This window comes from Rana temporaria, chromosome 4, assembly GCF_905171775.1.
Source record: "Rana temporaria chromosome 4, aRanTem1.1, whole genome shotgun sequence".
NCBI lineage: Eukaryota > Metazoa > Chordata > Amphibia > Anura > Ranidae > Rana > Rana temporaria.
The window spans coordinates 294,247,603-294,268,072 of NC_053492.1; the positions used below are offsets into that span (position 1 = coordinate 294,247,603).

At 41.3% G+C, this 20,470-nt stretch overlaps 1 protein-coding gene across 1 annotated transcript in view; it reads right to left on the reverse strand.

The window, feature by feature from the left end:
• Positions 1 to 241: 241 nt before the first annotated feature.
• SLC2A12 (solute carrier family 2 member 12) overlaps positions 242 to 20,470 on the reverse strand; it is a 124,861-nt gene continuing 104,632 nt past the window's right edge. Inside the window, exons 4-5 of the mRNA XM_040350468.1 lie at positions 16,104 to 16,236; positions 242 to 1,177 (exon numbers count right to left, since the gene is read on the reverse strand). Of these exons, the coding sequence (XP_040206402.1) occupies positions 1,093 to 1,177; positions 16,104 to 16,236 (218 nt within the window). The 3' untranslated portion in view covers positions 242 to 1,092. The remainder of the gene's footprint in view (positions 1,178 to 16,103; positions 16,237 to 20,470) is intronic.

Consider the following 20,470-nt stretch of genomic DNA (forward strand, 5'->3'; position numbering starts at 1 on the left):
TAGGGCTAGCTATGCGTAACTGATTCTATGAATCAGCCGCATAGTTAGAACGGCCGTGACACAGAGATACGACGGTGTATCAGGAGATACGCCGTCGTATCTCTTTTGTGGCCCCATGTTCGCAATTTTTCAGATGCAATTCCGAAGGACTAAAAACCACGTATGCTCAGAATCGATTTGACGCATGCTCACCGTGTTCTTGACGATCGGAATTAGGTGTGACTGTGTGTATGCAAGACAGCTTGAGCGGATTTCCGTCGGAACTCCGTCTGAGTTTATTCCGAAGAGAAAACCGGTCGTGTGTACAGGGCATTAGAAGATACTGCACATGAGGAGGGCTTCATCTGACTGTCTGCAGCTTGTAATGTGCACTGTGCGAATATTACAGTGTGCAGTGAAATCAGAATAAGCAATTTCAGTACAGGAAAAGAGCTTATACAACTGTGCATAACTGAAGGTAATGATGGAGTTTAGCTTTAAATAGCAAGTCATAAATCTGCAAAAATAACAAGACTGTTGCTTAAAGCGATAGTAAACCGCAGTTGGAGAAAACAATGTTTCTCTGCAAAGCAATGTCATAATGTGCTAGTATGCATCACATACTATCACATCATGAGAAACTTGCCTAAAAACAAAGCCCTTCAGCACAGCGCTGTCACCGCTAAGAGGGCTTCCATCGCCTTTCTGGGTTCATGGCCTCCGGCTACATGAGTGGCTGGGGGCATGATGACGTCACTCCCATGCATGAGCATTAACCACCATTCATAGTATGGGTTCTGAAGGTCTGGCACTGTATGCCGGACCTTCAGAGGACATAGACCAGTGACGTCACGGGCTGCATGCATTTGGAATATCTCCTAAACAGTGCAAGTTTAGGAGATATTCGCAGTACCTACAAGTAAGCCTTATTATAGGTTACAGAGTTTACTACCACTTTAAGCCTGATCTGCATCTTTTTCCAAGGATAATTACAAATTTGCAATTACCACTTCCCTATTATTAATAGTTTAGTTTAAAACAAAGGGTACTGTTAATTGATTTAAAGTGCATATTTAATTATTAATTGCGGATTGCAGTCGTCCTAAATGGCATCTATGTTGTGTTCATATTGAGCTCCACTGGCACCAGCTTCTGTCTGCTTCTACCCAAGGAGAAAATTGAATGGCACATGAATGACCTGGAAAATAAAGACACAGTTATTTTACAACTGCAGTACATTTAAATATACAATAATAACATAGACAAAGGATAATAGCATCACCAGCAACAACTAGTATTTTAAATATCTTCAGCTGTGTATTTTTGTAATACATTACATTTTTATTAGAAAGGGAAGATCAGAAAATACAGTATAAATACCACCGAATCAGAGAACAGATAAACTATGGATAGTAGTTAAATTTTAACAACATATAATAACATTTTAACAATATATTACCATACATAGATGGATCACAAAGTATGTCCACTCCTGACGCTACTCCTCACCAAATTACAGACTCCCGGCTGCCAGTGTGTAAATACAGAGGTGGGCATGGTGGGTGATGTCATTGACCAAATATGCCCATTCCCGCCTCTTCATAAAAATTTAGCTGTCAGGCGGTAATCTCTGGTTTACAGCAAAATGGGTCAAGCTGGGATGTGTCAATGGCTGCTAAGAAGCCAAGAACAACCAGCCTAAATAGGAACTCTCACATTTAGAAGCAGTAGCAATTCTTCTGCTAAATGTATCACTATATGTTGCAGCCGGAGGTTCGTCTTGGCATGGCAGACGAACACCCTATTTCACTAAAAAGGCAAAGTTTGGACTGAATTTTACTATGGCCTGAACCCAAAGCCCATCCCTAATCACTACAGGATTCATGTTCTAGCACAGGGGTCTCCAAACTTCCTGAACAAGGGGCCAGTTTACTGTCCTTCAAACTTTAGGAGGGTCGGATTGTGGCCGGTGGGAGTAGAAGGAGTAAACCGTTCGCCTTGAATAATATTAGGGGGAGGAATTGTGCCCCATCATTGCTATCAATGGGAAGAATACTGCCCCATCATTGCTATCAATGGGAAGAATACTGCCCCATCATTGCTATCAATGGGAGGAATAGTGCCCCATCATTGATATCAGTGTTAGTAATAGTACTCAATTGTTAGTGTCAATGGAATTAACAGTGCCCCATTATTGGTGTTGGTGGTAGTAATAATGCCTCATCATTGGTATCAATGGGCGGAATAGTGTCCCATCATTGGTGTCAGTGGTAGTAATACAGCTCTATTGTTGGTGTCAGTGATAGTGCCCCATTGTTGGTGTCAGTGGGAGGAATAGTGCTCTATCATTAGTTCCAGACAGTGGGGGGGGGGGGGGGCAGATAGCAGCAAGTAAAGGGCCGCATCCGGCCCCCAGGCCGCAGTTTGGAGACCATTGTTCTAGCAGATCAAACCACTAAGTGCAGCAGCAGCAGGTGACCAGAAATGCAATTCACCTAAAAACACCGCTCTTCAATGAAAGGCTTTTCCACAGCACAAAGTGGGTAGCAGGAATTTGGAGAAATGTCACAAAATGACCAGGCGCCAATTAGAGATAATTAATTAAAAGGAAGTCTTAAGCCCCATACACACGGTAGGACTTCAAACAAACTTTTCTGTGGATTTTTGTTTGAAGGGAGTTGGTCGGGAACAAGGTTTTTTTTACAATCATACTCAACTTTATATTCCTCCTTCTATGGTTATCCACATACTAAAAGTTCAACATGATGCTCCCCGAGCTGGTCATCCTGGAATATAAAAAAACACTGATCTCATCCAACGTTATGAAGTTGACCAAAGGGTGGTGGTAAAGAGCAGAAAAATCACATGATTTTGGGAAAGTTTGCAGAAAAAGTCCTGCCATGAGTATGCTCAGGACTTTTTCTGCAAACTTTCCCAAAATCATGTGATTTTTCTGCTCTTTACCACCACCCTTTGGTCAACTTCATAACGTTGGATGAGATCAGTGTTTTTTTATATTCCAGGATGACCAGCTCGGGGAGCATCATGTTGAACTTTTAGTATGTGGATAACCATAGAAGGAGGAATATAAAGTTGAGTATGATTGTAAAAAAAACCTTCTTCATCTCGCGTTAAAGGGTCACTAAAGGAAAACACAGCTGAAATGACTGTTTACAGGGTATAGAGACATAATAGTTAACTGATTCCTTTTAAAAATTATTAAAAATAGATAAAAATCAATCATATAATGTACCTGCAGTTTAGTTTCCTTTTTGCTGTTGTTTCCTGGTTCTCTGATGTACAGAGAGCCAATAGAGGGCAGTGAGCCAATAGAGGGCAGTGATACTTTGTCTAAAACTCCTCAGCACCAATCCAGTTTCGTTTTACACACAGTAATCACACCTCCTTGATTAGTCACCACAGAGAGAAATCTCCCAGTACTGTGGTGATCAGGAAATAGACAACCAGGAAGTGTCCAGAACAGAGAGGATTTACAGCAACATCAAAGCAAAAATGGACAATGAGGACATGAAACCAGGACTGCAGTAAGGTAAAGGAAGCTATTTAGCTAAAAATTCCTTTAGTGACCCTTTAAGCCCTGAGGAATAGTAGTATCTTGCGTATTCAAACTTTGTTTAAGTAACTGTTTTAGATTGATGTTAGCAAGCATGAACTTATGAGAAGGAATGAGAGGAGATGGAGAGGGAAGTTCTTCAGTGGGTTCTGAAAGTCTAGAAAGAGAATCCGCTTTACCATTTTTTGCACCTGGCCTGTAGGTGATCAAAAAATAGAATCTATCAAAAAAAGACTCCAGCGTACTTGTCTTGAGGAAAGGGTTTTGTTAGACTTAAGATATTGCAAATTGCGATGATCAGTATAAATTATTATTGGATTTGTTGATCCTTCTAGTAAGTGGTGCCATTTCTCTAAGGCGCATTTAATTGCAAGCAATTCTTTTTCACCAATAGGGTAGTTACATTCAGCTAGATTTAAGGTCTTTGAAAAAAATGCAACAGGATGAAGTGGTGAATCGGAAGCAGGGCGTTGAGAGAGTATTGCGCCTAGGGCAGTTTGTGAAGCATCAACTTCCAATACGAAATGATAATTAAAATTGGGAAGCTGGAGAATTGGAGCAGTAGTAAAACGATGTTTTAATTGTTCGAAAGCCGTCTGGGCAGCATTTGACAAGGTACATTTTACAGAGGAACTGGTAAGTTGAGTGAGGGGTTTCACGAGTAAGGATTTTTTTTTATAAACTTTTTATAGAAGTTAGCAAAGCCCAAAAAACTTTGTATGGCCTTTCTGCAAGTAGGTGTAGGCCAATTCAAAATATAAATTACCTTAGACTGGTCCATATGTATGCCTTTTGGAGACATAACAAAGCGATGGAAGGAAATAGTGGTTTGTTCAAAGACACGGCGTAGAGGGAATGAGCTCTGAGTCTTGCGAGCACCCATCTGACATGTTTTCGATGTTGCGTTAAGTCATCTGAGTAAATAAGTATGTCATCCATCAAGTTACACAACTACGCATATGTCGAGAAGGTCTCTGAAGATATCATTCACAAAGCTTTGAAAGGTTGCTGGAGCATTGCACAAGTCGAAAGGCATGACAGTATATTTGAAAAGTCTGTAATGTGTGCGGAAGGCGGTCTTCCATTCATCGCTGGATTTAATACGAATCAAATTGTAAGCGCCTCTAAGGTTGAGTTTAGTGAATATGGTAGAAGCCTGCAATCTTTCAATCAATTTGGGAATGAGTGGAAGAGGGTAGCGATTCTTCACTGTGACTTTATTCAAGGCACGATAGTCTATGATAGGTCTGAGACTAGCATCTTTGTTCCTGACAAAAAACAATCCAGCACTGACAGGAGAAGTGGAGGGTTTAATAAAACCCTTTTTTAGGTTGTCCTGTAAATATTTCTTTGAATTTTGAAGTTCAGGTTGGGAAAGGGAGTAGATCCTGGCCGTAGGTATAGGGCTACCTGGCAAAAATTCAATAGGACAGTCATATATCCTATGAGGAGGTAATGTCTCCACATTCTTCTCACGGAACACATCAGTAAATTCATGATACTGAGATGGTATCTCCTGCGGAGCAAGATGAAGCAGTGGAGCAACTTGGTAACAAGTCTGTTTACAGTAAGGAGAATGCAGAAATACAGTTTCTTGGTCCCAGAGAACAGTAGGCATATGCAGCTTAAGCCATGGTAGACCCAATACAACAGGGAAAAGAGGAGATGGGATAATGTCAAAAGACAAAAATTCACTGTGAAAATCTCCACAAGTTGTCAATAAAGGTTGAGTTTGGTATAAGATAGGCCCTGATGCAGAAGTTGTTCCATCAATAAAACTGAGAGATAGAGGAGATGATTTCTTCAAGTGTGGAATTTTTTCTGAGGAGACAAGGCCTAAGGCCTGAATCAATAGTTACCACAAGCGCCTGTATTCAACATAGCCTTAACAGGAATTCTAACATAGTCCCACTGTAAAATAAGAAGTAGAAAAATGTAATGGGTGTGCTTGGAAAGGAAACGTGTTAATTTGCAAAGGTGAATTGGATTACGTTTGTCCTTTTTCTTTTTTACAAGAGGACAAGAGGAGATTGTATGGTCCGATGAGGCACAATAAAGGCAAAGATTCAATGAGCGTCAATGGGCTTTCTCAGATGAGATAAGTGGATCACGCACAGTCCCAATGTCCATTTTTTCATCAAAAGAGGAGAGACTCAATTTTTGAGGTGTAGGGACAGCTGCTGTGGAACTTTATTGACGTTCTGCTCATCTCTCTCCTAACCTACAATCTATAGTGATAGAACGTTGTATGATGTCATTAAGTGATTGGGGGAGATCTGCTCTAGCCAACTCATCCATGAGTGGTTCGGAAAAACCGAGACTAAATTGGTTACGGAGAGTAACATCGTTCCACTCAGTCTCGAGAGCCCACCTCTGAAATTCCGCTAGGAAGTCCTCAACTGGTCGTCTACCTTGTTTGAGATTCCTAATAGTATTTTCAGCGGTGAGTTGCTTATTGAAGTCATCATAGAGTCATAGAGCAAAGACATAGTTGCCAGAAATTGTGGACAAGAATTTAGGATTGGATCCTCTTTTTCTAGATAACTTAAATAGGATATAAGGGTAAGCACCTTAACCCTATCATTGAGTAAGGTGTGAGGGCGTAATTTGAACATTAATTTACATGCATTAATGAATTCTCTGTAGGTCTTTCGATCACCAGTAAAGGGTACAGGTGGGTTGACCTTAGGGTCAGGAGCAACACGAGGCAGATTTGGATTCTGAGCAACTAAATTTTGTAGAGTTTGATTCTCCGACTGCAGGGTTTGTACAGTTTGAGCAAGAGCGTCTACATTTTGAGTAAGGGCGACAACATGGTTAACAAGTTCCGCTGGGTTCATGATAAGGTTCTATTATTCTGTCACAAACTACGGTGAGCGGGAGTGAACCACAACTGCGGTTAAGGAAAGATTTCAATGCATTTCTCTATGCAATGTGATTTTTCAGTACTGGGTCCCAGGCGTCACTCTAATCAGAGAAAAAGAGTTTGGGGGTTCACTACATCATCTCTCTCACATATAGGAATGTGTTGAGCTACTAAGGGTGGAGGTATTACAACATACCTTCAACCACTAGCCTTAAAAGGTTACGATGAACGTGAGTGAAGCACAACTGCATTAAGGAAAAGATCTCAATGCACTGTAAAGTGATTATCAGTACTAGACCCCAGGCGTCACTCTAATCAGAGAAAAGGAATTTAGGGGTTCACAACATCATATCACTCACATATAGGAATGCATTTAGCTACTAAGGGAGGGGGTAGAACATACCTTCAACCCTTAGATTTAAAAAGGTATAGTGAACATGTTCAGTAATTTAGGCCAGGGGGGCTTATACTATAAAGAACAAATGTCAAGCACGTAGCATATGAAAATACTGTATGCAAACAGCATATACTTGAGAGAGGCAACAGTATCTTAATTGGGTTAAGGGTGTATGTCCCTTTAAGATATTCCACAGGTGTTACATGAAGGCACTATAAGTAATCCCAAGCAGCTCAGTAGTATAAACTAGAGCCAGATTCAAATACAGTACTTAGTAAGGCTATATGTGAACCGGGTAATTCTAGAGCAATAAATGTAACATAGTAATGGTACTTATCCGTTTGCAGAGCATGACAGTTCTTCAGTAAGCAGAATATTGTAGCAGCAAGGGATTCTGTAAAAGAGGGTCTCCTAGTGGAAGATTTCTTAGTTTGTCCCCAACAACTGCAGTAAGGATGGTAGCGTGGATCCAGATAGTGAGTACTTAGCAGGGTTAAGTTGTAACTTAGTGGTGGCATGGATCCGTATTCAGTTCAGGGGAGTATTGCCAGTAATTTGTTTGTAGCGTGGTCCGGCTACGGCCGACAATAATAGAACAACGTGTACTCTGCAGGCTGTACTGTTTATAGGAGCGAGACGTGTAGTCAATGAGGCATTGATTTCACTGGCACTTCCGCGTTCCACGCTGGAACGCACACGGCGCGGCGCCGGGCGTGGAACGCAAAACGGCGACGAGAAGCGCCGTTTACACCTCCTAAACTTGGGGTGCGTGTTATACGCCTGTGTGTGTTATACGCCGATAAATACGGTATATATTTTTTTTAATAGTGAAAACAAAAGGAAAATACAATTTTCGACCACAGCTGTCAAGCCCAGCAGCAGGAATCAGGAAATTCCTGTTGCTGGGATTTGCACTGTATGAATGCAGCCTTATGCTTTCGATTAGGTAGCAATTCTGGCAACAATGCCCAACCTGTAGCTGGATGAGCTGAAATTCTCCTACAGTAGGTACGTGATTGGCAAAATAATGCTCTAATAATACAGTGCTGTATGTTTTGACTGAAACAATAGACTAAAACTCTTTATTTCATTAAACAATATTGTTTTTAATCCCAATTATTATAATTGACTTGCTATTGAATGTTGCTTTTCACTTACAGCCAACAGGAACTGTGGTTGACATTGTATTAGCAGAACAATAAATGTTTACTGAACACTTAATTCACACTTCATCTTCTAACTTACTTAGGGTAGTGACTTTACTGGGTGTTGTAAAATTAGTGGACTATGACTTTGATTAAATAGGAGTGATTCATTATTCTGGGGAGGTATGTAGGTCATTGCCAATTTTTCACACAGTTAACTGCGAGGTGAAAAACAACTAGAAAAATGCTGTGAACCATGGATTTAGACAGTAATAAATTAAGCCATTCAAGATCCTGTCCTATTTTAACTGCAGCAATCTTTGATACAAAGATATTGTTATTCCATTTTAATATAATACAGGGTATGATAATGCGGTAATTCATGTACCCATATAAACAATGGGCCAGATTCAGAAAGCTTTTACGCTGGCGTATCTATTGATACGCCGCGTAAGTTTAAAGATGCGCCGTCGTATCTCTGTGCGGTTTTCTTGAAGCTGGATACGCCTGAAATCTGGCTTCAGCCGTCCGATGTAAGTCTTAGTACGCCGTCGTATCTTGGGTGTATATTTACGCTGGCCGCTAGGGGCGCTTCCGTTGATTTACGCGTCGAATATGCAAATGACCTAGAAACGCCAATTAACAAACGTAGTTCCGTCCGGCGCATCTATATACGCCTTTTACGTAAGGCGTCGGTCCGGCGTAACTTTACCCCTCATAAAGCAGGGGTAAGTCATGTTAAGGTATGGACGTCGGAAACGTCCGAACAGCGTCATATTTTACGTAGTTTGCGTAAGTCGTACGTGAATGGGGGATGACTAAGCATTGAGCCGACGTATCTTGGGGAGTATTTGCGACGTGACTCTGAGCATGCGCGCGCATGCGCCGTTCGATCGCCTATTCATTTGCATGGGGTCACGGCTCATTTCAATACAACACGCCTACTGCCTGGATCATTTGAATTACGCGGGTTTACGCCGGCCAATATACGTTACGTCACCGTAACTTCGGGCGCAAGTTCTTTCTGAATACACTACTCGCCTGACTAAGTTACGGCGGCGTAGCGCATATGAGATGCGCTACGCCCGCCTAAAGATACGCGATTCTTTCTGAATCTGGCCCAATATCTTTAGCATCAGAATGTGCTGTGTGTACAGGCTGAACACAGGCTGACAGCTGTCAGATTAGGTCCCCCTCACTCAGCTGTAAACCATGCCTACTGTCCTCAGACATCCATTCCCTTTTCGTCAGATTTGCGTAAAAGTTGTCCGAATATTTGTGATGTGGGCGTAGCTTATTACCAGTAACAGTAAACAAGCCTTATTACATCCAGTTCCTGAACACCCAGCATTTTGGTTTCAATGGTGTTTATTAAAGAATTTTCAAGTTTACAAGATTATAGGTTACATTCACAAAATTTGTTTAACAATATGACAGTAACCTCGCAGGAGCAGCATACTGCGGTCCAAGTGGCAACAACAGACATTATAAGGCACAACCTCAGGGGCAGGCCCTGCAATAAACAAACTTGGCAAGTTTGAATTAGTGTCCTCTGGGGTCAAATATCACCCGGGACAAGCACCACCCCTGCAGGGGCCCTCCCGACACTAGGGCCCCCCCCCCCCCACCCAAATGAGTAGGGGGAACACCCAGCATTTTAAATGGCAGCTCACCTTTATTTTGACCTCACTTTTACATGCCAAATTATTATCAGTTTTGGGGAAAAAACACAGGGACAAAAAATATATGCCTGCAGTATATTCATTCACACCTTGCAGTTTCCAAGTACAACATTTTTAAAATACATTCATTTTAATGAGGCTGGTTCACATATCTGCGGGGCATTCGAACTGCGCATTGCACAAAAAATGTGTGCGTTTTCAATGTATTGCGGTGCGAATTGTCTGCACATTATCTTCTATGGGAACACATCTGATTGGCAGATGTGTTCCATTCTAAACACGAATTCTCTCCCTGCTTACTACAACACTCCCCCTCCCCTCTCCCAGGTCAGCTAATCCGCAGCTACAATGGAGGCGAACCGCTGAACAGGAATTTGCACCGCACAAGTGTGAACCCAGCCTAAATGTTTGCAAATATCTGTATTAAACAATAAAGCATAGGCAGGTTTGATTTCTGACTTTTGAGAATCGGCTTACTTATCTCTATCCACCCCTAGTTTTATCTCTCGTTGTGTGCCCTACAGGCAGAAGAATACTGGAGCCCAGTTTTGTACCATAGGTGCAGGGGAGATATACCCCAAACCCCATCCCTGAAACCATTGTATTTCTAATGCCTCGTACACATGACCGGTTTTCACGACGAGAAAACTGCCATTTTTTATATTGGTCGTGAAAACCGGTTGTGTGTATGCTCCCTAGCAGTTTTCTCAACAAAATAACTGCCCGCAAAAAAATTGAAACCAGCGCTCTTTTTTCTCGTTGTGTTTCCCGTCAGTCTTTTTCTCGTCACGAAAAACGGTTGTGTGTATGCTTTTCTGAGGGGGAAAAAAACGCACATGCTCAGAATCAAGTATTAGACAGGAACGCTCGTTCTGGTAAAACTAGCGTTCGGAATGGAGATAGCACATTCATCACGCTGTAACGGACTGAAAAGCACGAAGATTGTAAAGTGCGAATCGTCTCTCACCAAACTTTTACTAACACAAGGATCAGCAAAAGCAGCCCAAAGGGTGGCGCCATTTGAAAGGATGTGAAAAATATACTACAGCGCTAATTAAATAATCAATTCCACGTGCACCTAAATAAAAAACCAAATAATATAGCTGCTATCTTGAGTGATACCAAATCCAAACAGTGAAACATATAAAATATAGATGCGCTAATATTAACTTAAAAGGTGATAAAACGTACAAAGAAAACTAATCAGGGAGAACACTCCATAAACTGTGAATTACTAATATGTCCTTAATTAGTGCACAGTGATTAGCAGGATTCCATGCAGGGAAAAAAAATCACTCTCTTCAATCTGAATGCTAATCCAGCCCTCCACCGCTGTGATCAGATGATATAGGCACTCACAGACTTTGCATGAAGGGATTGCATGAAAGAAAAGAGAAAAAACCTCTCATTGCGCAATATTCGATGACAGATCAAAAAATGTAATCAGAGCATTGACATATGCACTCACGAATCCCCGCTTTCAGTAAAGCATGAAAACGCCACTCAGTATGCTGTTTCCTCAGCTCGATCCGATGCACTCGGATTCGATCGCAGGCTCCTCCCTACGCGTTACGTCACAGGCACACGACTTACTCATGGGTTCCTACATTATGAGAATGGCTTGGGGTTTAGATAGCCTTCTCATTGACAGCGTTTACATTAGTGTGAGCAACCAAAGGGAAAGACAAACATCATTGCGGCAAAACTTTACTCACATAGCTGAATTCTAGTGAGATCAAATGTCGATGCATAGACACACATAATTTTAATAAACAAATTTAAAAACATTTAATTAATATAAAACTTTAAAAACATTCTATGTTGTTTGCTATGCGGATGGTGCATTTGCATTTGCATATGCAATCTGATGCCCTCTTGTGGCCAGATATACAACAAGCATAGAATAAGTAGATGAACATTTAAAAATACAATTAAATAGATGCATCAACACTATTCAATATTATCAATAAAACATATAAAACCATCAAAAATATGTAATAAAAAATGTAATATAAAATTGTACTGAAGGGTTAAAAGATTATTACTATAATAACAGTAATAAAAACCATCATAATGAATAAAAATCAATATATATTAATAAAATTAATTATTAATACAAAACCATGAGTATGTTTACGAATTGGAAATGAAACAATTTAAATCAAATTCGATATTAAGGCCATTGGGAGATAGAGTCTGCATCTCATGTATCCAGCGAGACTCAGTTTTACTTAATTCCCTTACTTTATGACTGCCCCTCCAGTGTGGAGTGTATTTGGCAATGGCCCAAAATTTCATTTTCTTGGGATTGTTGTGGTGGCATAGGGGAGTATGTGGATAGATTTATTCAGCCGTTAGTGCCCCAAACTAGGGCTTACCTCAGGGACACAAAGCATTTAATACAGATCCTTGAGAGCACAGTACTGGAACCTAATTGTGGTTACTTGTTGGCCACAGCTGATGTGGCCTCATTGTATACTGTGATAAACCATGAAGAAGCCATTGGGGCCACGAAATGGGCATTGAACAGTTTTGGTCATCTCATATCGAAACAAAAAAGGTTTATTTTGAGATGTCTTGCATATGGGCTACAGCACAACTACTTCTGGCATAAATCAGAGTATTACCGGCAACTGAATGGTATAGGAATGGGTGCTAAATATGCACCGAGTGTAGCCAACGTGTACATGTCTGAGTGGGAGGAGTCGTCCATATATGAAGGTATGCCGGAGCAGCTCATACTCTACAGAAGATTTATAGACGACTGTATCATCATTTGGAAGGGGGATAAGAATACCCTAACTCAGTTTTTTGAGAAATTAAATGATAACCAGAAGAACATAAAACTCACCTACACTTTGAGCAACACTACTATTCAGTTTCTTGATTTAGAGATTACTATAGACAATCAACAATTAAAAACCAGAACACACTTTAAGCCGGTCCAGAGGAACAGCTATATCCCTGTGGATAGCTGCCACCATGACCCATGGCTAATCAATATACCAAAGGGTCAAATGCTAAGGATTCGCAGGAATTGCTCAGACCCTGTGGTATTTTTGGATCAAGCTAAAACGATCGGAATTTTTTTTATTGATAAAGGGTATAACAAGGACTTTATAATGGAACAAATACAAAAGGTGTATGAAACTCCACGTACCTCTCTAACACAAGACAAAATCAAGACAAAAAGGCTGGAAACTGAATTACCCATAATTCTAAATTATAACACCCAACACAAGCAACTTGAAGCTATTATAAAGAAACACTGGCCAATTTTGAAAGCAGACAGACAGCTACAGGGAATTTTACCGAGTTACCCACGGGTGGTGTACAGAAGAGCACCAACTTTAAGGGATTTGGTAGCAAAAAATATTCCTGACCCACCAGTGAGAAACAATTTACTCACTTTTTACCAAGGAAAAGTTTTTTTTCCATGTAAACGATGTTTTGCGTGTAGGCAAACCAATTTCAATGGACAAAAATGTTCTAAATTCAAATCTACAGTGACTCAGAAGGAATACAACATAAAGGATCTGATCACGTGTAGGACTGAAGGGGTAGTATATGTATTGGAGTGCTCTTGCTCACTCCAATATGTTGGACGCACGAAGTGCCCAATGTGGAAGCGCATCAGAGAACATGTCCAAAATATCCAAAAAGCCTTCCCCAAACACAATGTGTCTCGGCACTTTGATCTATGCCACCACAACAATCCCAAGGAAATGAAATTTTGGGCCATTGCCAAATACACTCCACACTGGAGGGGCAGTCATAAAGTAAGGGAATTAAGTAAAACTGAGTCTCGCTGGATACATGAGATGCAGACTCTATCTCCCAATGGCCTTAATATCGAATTTGATTTAAATTGTTTCATTTCCAATTCGTAAACATACTCATGGTTTTGTATTAATAATTAATTTTATTAATATATATGGATTTTTATTCATTATGATGGTTTTTATTACTGTTATTATAGTAATAATCTTTTAACCCTTCAGTACAATTTTATATTACATTTTTTATTACATATTTTTGATGGTTTTATATGTTTTATTGATAATATTGAATAGTGTTGATGCATCTATTTAATTGTATTTTTAAATGTTCATCTACTTATTCTATGCTTGTTGTATATCTGGCCACAAGAGGGCAGTAGATTGCATATGCAAATGCAAATGCACCATCCGCATAGCAAACAACATAGAATGTTTTTAAAGTTTTATATTAATTAAATGTTTTTAAATTTGTTTATTAAAATTATGTGTGTCTATGCATCGACATTTGATCTCACTAGAATTCAGCTATGTGAGTAAAGTTTTGCCGCAATGATGTTTGTCTTTCCCTTTGGTTGCTCACACTAATGTAAACGCTGTCAATGAGAAGGCTATCTAAACCCCAAGCCATTCTCATAATGTAGGAACCCATGAGTAAGTCGCGTGCCTGTGACGTAACGCGTAGGGAGGAGCCTGCGATCGAATCCGAGTGCATCGGATCGAGCTGAGGAAACAGCATACTGAGTGGCGTTTTCATGCTTTACTGAAAGCGGGGATTCGTGAGTGCATATGTCAATGCTCTGATTACATTTTTTGATCTGTCATCAAATATTGCGCAATGAGAGGTTTTTTCTCTTTTCTTTCATGCAATCCCTTCATGCAAAGTCTGTGAGTGCCTGTATCATCTGATCACAGCGGTGGAGGGCTGGATTAGCATTCAGATTGAAGAGAGTGATTTTTTTCCCTGCATGGAATCCTGCTAATCACTGTGCACTAATTAAGGACATATTAGTAATTCACAGTTTATGGAGTGTTCTCCCTGATTAGTTTTCTTTGTACGTTTTATCACCTTTTAAGTTAATATTAGCGCATCTATATTTTATATGTGCCATTTGAAAGGAACTTCCCCTTTTTAGTCCCGTCGTACATGTTGTACATCACCGCACTTTGGTCGGACGTTTTTTTTGCATGAACGTGTGTATGCAAGTCAGGCTGGAGAGGAATTACGTTGGGAAAAACAACGGCTTGTCGCACGTCAGGAAAAACGATGGTGTGTACAAGGCATAAGATAAAATATATGTTCCTGTATTAGTAATGCAATAATAATTTAGAGATAGATAGCATAGTATAGTAAAAACTATAAATATCATATCCATGTAGGGATGAGGATCTACATCACTTGACAAAATGACTGACATTGGATTTACCGCAAACTTTTTCGGTGGGGCAGTCTTTGTTTAATTATTACATTTTTGGATGAATGAGTAAGACAATAGTCCATCTAGTTCTAGTACTACAGGGTCATCCCTGCTTCTTGTGCACCTTTTTCTTCCACACTTTTCCCTTCCACATAACTTTCTATTAATGTGCTTTGATACAGCACTTTGGGAACATCCAACTTCTTTTGCAATTACCTTTTGAGGCTTTACCTCCTTATGGAGGGTGTCAATGATGGTTTTCTGCACAACTGTCAGGTCAGCAGTCTTTCCCATGATTGTGATTCCTATTGAACAAGACTGAGAGACCATTTAAAGGCTCAGGAACCCTTTGCAGGTGTTATGGCTTAATTAACTGATTAGAGTGGTGACACTTTGAGCCTAGAAAATTGCACCATTTCACAATATTCTAATTTTCTGATATTGTGGATTTGGGGTTTTCATGAGCTGTAAGCCATAATCATCACAATTATGAAAAATCACGGCTTGAACTATCTTGCTTTTATATGTAATGAGTCTATCTCGTATATTAGTTTTACCTTTTAAGTTGCATTTGTGAAATAAATAAACTTTTGCACGATATTCAAATTTTTCGAGTTTCACCTGTATGTAAGAAATCACAAAGCCTGGGTGACGTCATTGACCAAATATGTTCATGACCAAATCTGGTTAATGACATCACCAAGAATTCCTGGTCAGTTCGTTTACAAAAATCATCTGGCCTGCGATCAAAAATGATAGATCCCGGCTAATTATTGTTTACAAATGTCAGCCAGAAGTTTGGGAAGAGGGTCAGAACTGGCCAAACATGGCTAGCTTGTTTGGACATTTGCTGAACTGTGAATAAGCTGGGTTTGGATCAAACTCACAGTCAACCTTCACACAAAACTTACCTCAATACTTAAGCATATTTATGGTGTTTTCTTTAGATAATAGCAAAACACAATGGTATGTTAATTGGGTCAATTGGCTTTAGCATGCGTATATTCTTTGGCCAACGTTTTGATGATGTGCGTACTTTTATAGGGGTTGTCCCATTTTGGTTTTGGTACAAGGATTTTAAGCTAGTTGGGAAATATCTGCCTGCTATAAAGAGCAACTTTGACACAAATGCTTATCATCACTTAGGAATTAGCCCCTACAAGCAGTCGCATCATTGATATTATCAGGACAAATATGACCTGTCTAAGTTCTTCCTTCAGTGCAAGGATAATATTAAACTACAGACAAGCAGATACATCCACTTACCTATTTGCCAGTTCCATAGATATTTCTTCTAGTGAGCGTCCTTTTGTATTAGGAACAAACATTATAACAAATGCAAGACATATTACGCTCATTACAGCATAACTGAAGATCATCCACGGCAAGCCAATAGTCTCTGTTCATATGAAGGAGAGGGAAAGACACAATTACCATCTTTACAAATTAATGAAAATTTTAGAAAATATTAGAAAACATTGATTCTGTCTCCTAGGTTGTCAAAATACGCTTTTATGTGATCCCAAAAGCAAAAATGAAATTTTTTGCAACTTACCAGCTTCATTTACACCTGGGCGTTTTGAATCGCGAGTGGAATCGCCACGATTCTGACTGTGATTTAGAACCACAACAATACGCTGGACGCATTTGCGATGCCATTATTTCTCAATGGCACCCAAACACGGTGCGATTTTGCCGCAATCATCGTGTGACTAATCGCTGAAAACACTTTAGTGTTACCTTCACCAAAAGTATTACCATCATGAAAATAAAGCGATTTTTTTTTTTTTTAGTGAGGACTTTCCCCAAAATGTTTGAGTCTGCTAAATAAGATTTTTAAACCGCCAGTGATTAAACCACTAGAAAATTACAATCACAAAGGCAAAAGTGCTAAAATGCAAGCCCCATTATACAGTGAATATAAAAAGTCTACACACATTGTTAAATTGTCAGGTTTCTGTGATGTAATTTTTTTTAGACAAAGATAAATAATTGCAGAACTTTTTTCACCTTTAATGTGACTTATTAACAGTACAACTCAATTGAAAAACAAACTGAAATCTTTTGGGGGGGGGGGGGAGTAAAAATAAAAAAACTTAATAATATTTTTGCATAAGTGTGCACATCCTGATATGACTGGGGATGTACAGCTGTGTTCAGAATTAAGCAATCAGATTCAAATGAATGTTAAATAGGAGTCAGTACACATCTGCCATCATTTAAAGTGTCTCTGTTTAGTCCCAAGTAAAGTTCAGTTGTTCTAGTAGGTCTTTCCTGACATTTTCTTAGTCGCATCTTACAGCAAAAGCTAAATTTTGCAAAAACACATCTGAAGTCTCCAAAAAGCATCTGGGAAAATGTTTTACGGTCTGATAAAACCCAGGTTGAACTTTTTGCCCATAATTCCAAAAGTTATGTTTGGCTCAAAAACAACACTGCGTATCACCAAAAATTTTCCTTCATGACCCCAGGCCAATAGAATCTCTGCAATACTCTCTCTCTGGTTTTCTCTGCCCCAGATGACCTCCAAGAATGTGCCCATGGGCTAACTCCAACACCAACTTCCTGTAAGATTTGGGAACCACAAGTTGCTCAATGGTTTCTTCTGCCCTTTGAGCCACTCGGTACAGCAGATCCCTTTTCACAATGAAGTACGGGTAAGTGCAAGTCTTATCTGGGTTCATTAGCTCGCTGTCTGTTTTCACCACATTTTCCTGTGCCTTTATTAAGGTGGTGTCTTTTAACTTTTTTTTTAATTTTGTGGCAACATTTCCCTGTGAACCTCGAGATCCGAAAACTCCACAGATCGCATGTTTTCATCTGAGGATGTTGGCTCCTCCCATGTTTCTCGAGTCTCCTCTGCCAATACCGACAAGGGAAATTCTGGAAAGTCCACACCACTCTCAGAGGATTTCTGGGATTCACCGTCCTGGCCTATAGGGGCATCCGTGGGGGGATCAGGACAATCCCACAGTTCCCAGAACTTTGGAAAATCCCTTCCCACATTGGCATCAAGTGGTAAGTGAGACACTAGTCCCACCTGATGAGAGAGGTTACTTTTGGGGGTATCAAAAAACACTGTAGCCACAGGATACTCTCAGGTGTCCCCATGCATACAAATAACAGCCACCTTGTTATTCCCAAGTAACTAATTCAGCTTTTATCAATGTCACCGGGCTACCTGAATCCAGCACCACAACAACCGTTCTACCATTAATATACATTTTGCATAAATGTTTATTAGTTTTCTGAATGGCAGTGCATGAAACTGTCGCAAACAGCGACTGAAGTCTGTCCCTTATAAAGTCACATTGCATATGTTCATCCACAACTGAGCAATTGGCTGCAATATGTCCCTCTTGCCAGCAGCGGTAGCAAATTATCTTTTTCACTGCCTCTTGCGGCCTTGACTTCTCGCCGGACATTAGGTAGAACTCCCACTGTCAGGGAAGGTTCCCCCCGCTGGTGTTACTGCCTGGTATTTGGCGTGCAGTACTGTGGCCCACCACCAGGTGTCTCCCGACAGTCTTGGACTGTCGGGGGAGTTCTTCCCTGGTGGTGTTATGTTATCCTTGGGCTGCAGTACTGGCGCCCACCAGCGGGGGATTCTTGGCAGTGTGGAGCACACAGCCCTTCCTGCGTTCAGGTGTAACCTGAACATAATTAGCAAGCATATATATACCCGGCGTGTGCAATCAGTCCTCGCCCTGGTATCGGTCTACTTACCTTGATCATGAGCCTGTATTCTGACCCTGATCCCTGGACCTGATCCCTGGACCTGATCCTGATCCTTCATCTTGATCCCTGCCTGGACTTATCCTCCCTGTTTCCTGATTCCTGTCCCCTCACCCTTCTGCTGGCATCCCACGTGTATGACCTCGGCCTGGCTTGTTTTTGAATACGGTATCTCCCTTTGATTGTACATACTGTTTGCTGTTTATTGTGCACTGGTTGTCCCCACATATTGTAAATAAACACCTTTTACTTCACTACTCACCTTGTTGGTTCTCTCTGTGCAGTCACACAGTACTGATCTACTAGCATTCCTGACAGTATACCAGGGCCATCCCTTGATCAGACGTGACTGAATTGGGGAACCATACTGGTGTAGTGCGTGGCTCTAAAGATGGATTTCAATGAAATCATTTACTTTTCTCTGCTGGCAGAGGAGGATGAGGAGTATTGCCGCCAGGTTTTTGAGGGATGGACAAGTGACCAGCTGATGGAAGCCATCAGATCAGCCCATTCCATGGTGGATCAGGGTTATATGTCTTATGATGATATCCAGCCATTAATCCAGGTATGTGTTAAACCGGCCCTGTCATGTATTCCTGACGGCAGCGACGATTTCTCTCCCCCCTTCAGTCATGACCAAGTTGAATCCCTGGTGTGGTTATTAGAGGATGATCCGGCGTCTTTTGATGAGCATTATTCCTCCTGTCCCCAGCAAAAGAGTGCATTTGTTCAGTGCAGTCTCTGATTAGTCAAGGTGTGTATGAACCTGCTTTTGTTCAACCTGTGCTGCAGGCATGGTCAGATCTCCTGATTCCAGCAAAGCCACTGCATTCCAGCCCTGCCATTACCCACCTACCTTCTCAAGGTTCTATCCGCCCATCGCCAATGACAACCTCAGCTTTAGCCCAGTTAATTCCGCTGCCCACCAAATATTATTACCCAGTCTCTACTGGCTGTACCTACCCCGCATTCAACCCACCTGTCTCTTCTCAGCTGCCTACAAACCCACAGCAAGCCACTTCCATCATCAGACACCTACCTGTTCAAGAGTCTTTTCTCCCATCACCCATGGCAACCCCAGTCACAGCTCAGTATACACTTCTTCCCACCAGATACCCATACCCAGTCTCTGCTCCCTGTACCTATCCTGCATACAACCCACCTGTCTCTTCTCAGCTGCCTACAAACCTACAAAAACTTCCTCCAGCTACTGTTCCCTCTTCTCTGCCATATCCCAATCCTCCTTTCCAGTCCGCTGCACCCCTTACCTACAGAGCTCCTGTGGCTAAGCCCAAGAAAAAACAAAAGTTTTTCCCAACCAAGACGATCCTGCCAGTAACCCAACCTGTCTCCACACCAACCAACCTGCTCCAGTCTGCTTGCATGCCAGCTGAACCTGATAACCAGCCTGATTCTGCCAAACCTCTACCTGCTACCCGGCCAGTGCCTCCGCCTGAAGTTCCCGTATGCCAGCCTGATGTTTCTGTGCCAGTTTGCCAGCCTGAAGTTCTTGTGCCAGTTTGCCAGCCTGAAGTTCTTGTACCAGTTTGCCAGCCTGAAGTTCTTGTGCCAGTTTGCCAGCCTGAAGTTCTTGTGCCAACTGCCCAGCTTGCTGTTCCAGTGCCAACTGCCCAGCTTGTTGTTCCAGTGCCAACTGCCCAGCTTGTTCCAGTGCCAACTGCCCAGCTTGTTCCAGTGCAAACTGCCCAGCCTGTTCTTTCAGTGCCAACTGCCCAGCCTGTTCTTTCAGTGCCAACTGCCCAGCTTGTTCCAGTGCCAACTGCCCAGTCTGTTGTTCCAGTGCCAACTGCCCAGCCTGTTGTTCCAGTGCCAACTGCCCAGCCTGTTGTTCCAGTGCCAACTGCCCAGCCTGTTGTTCCAGTGCCAACTGCCCAGCC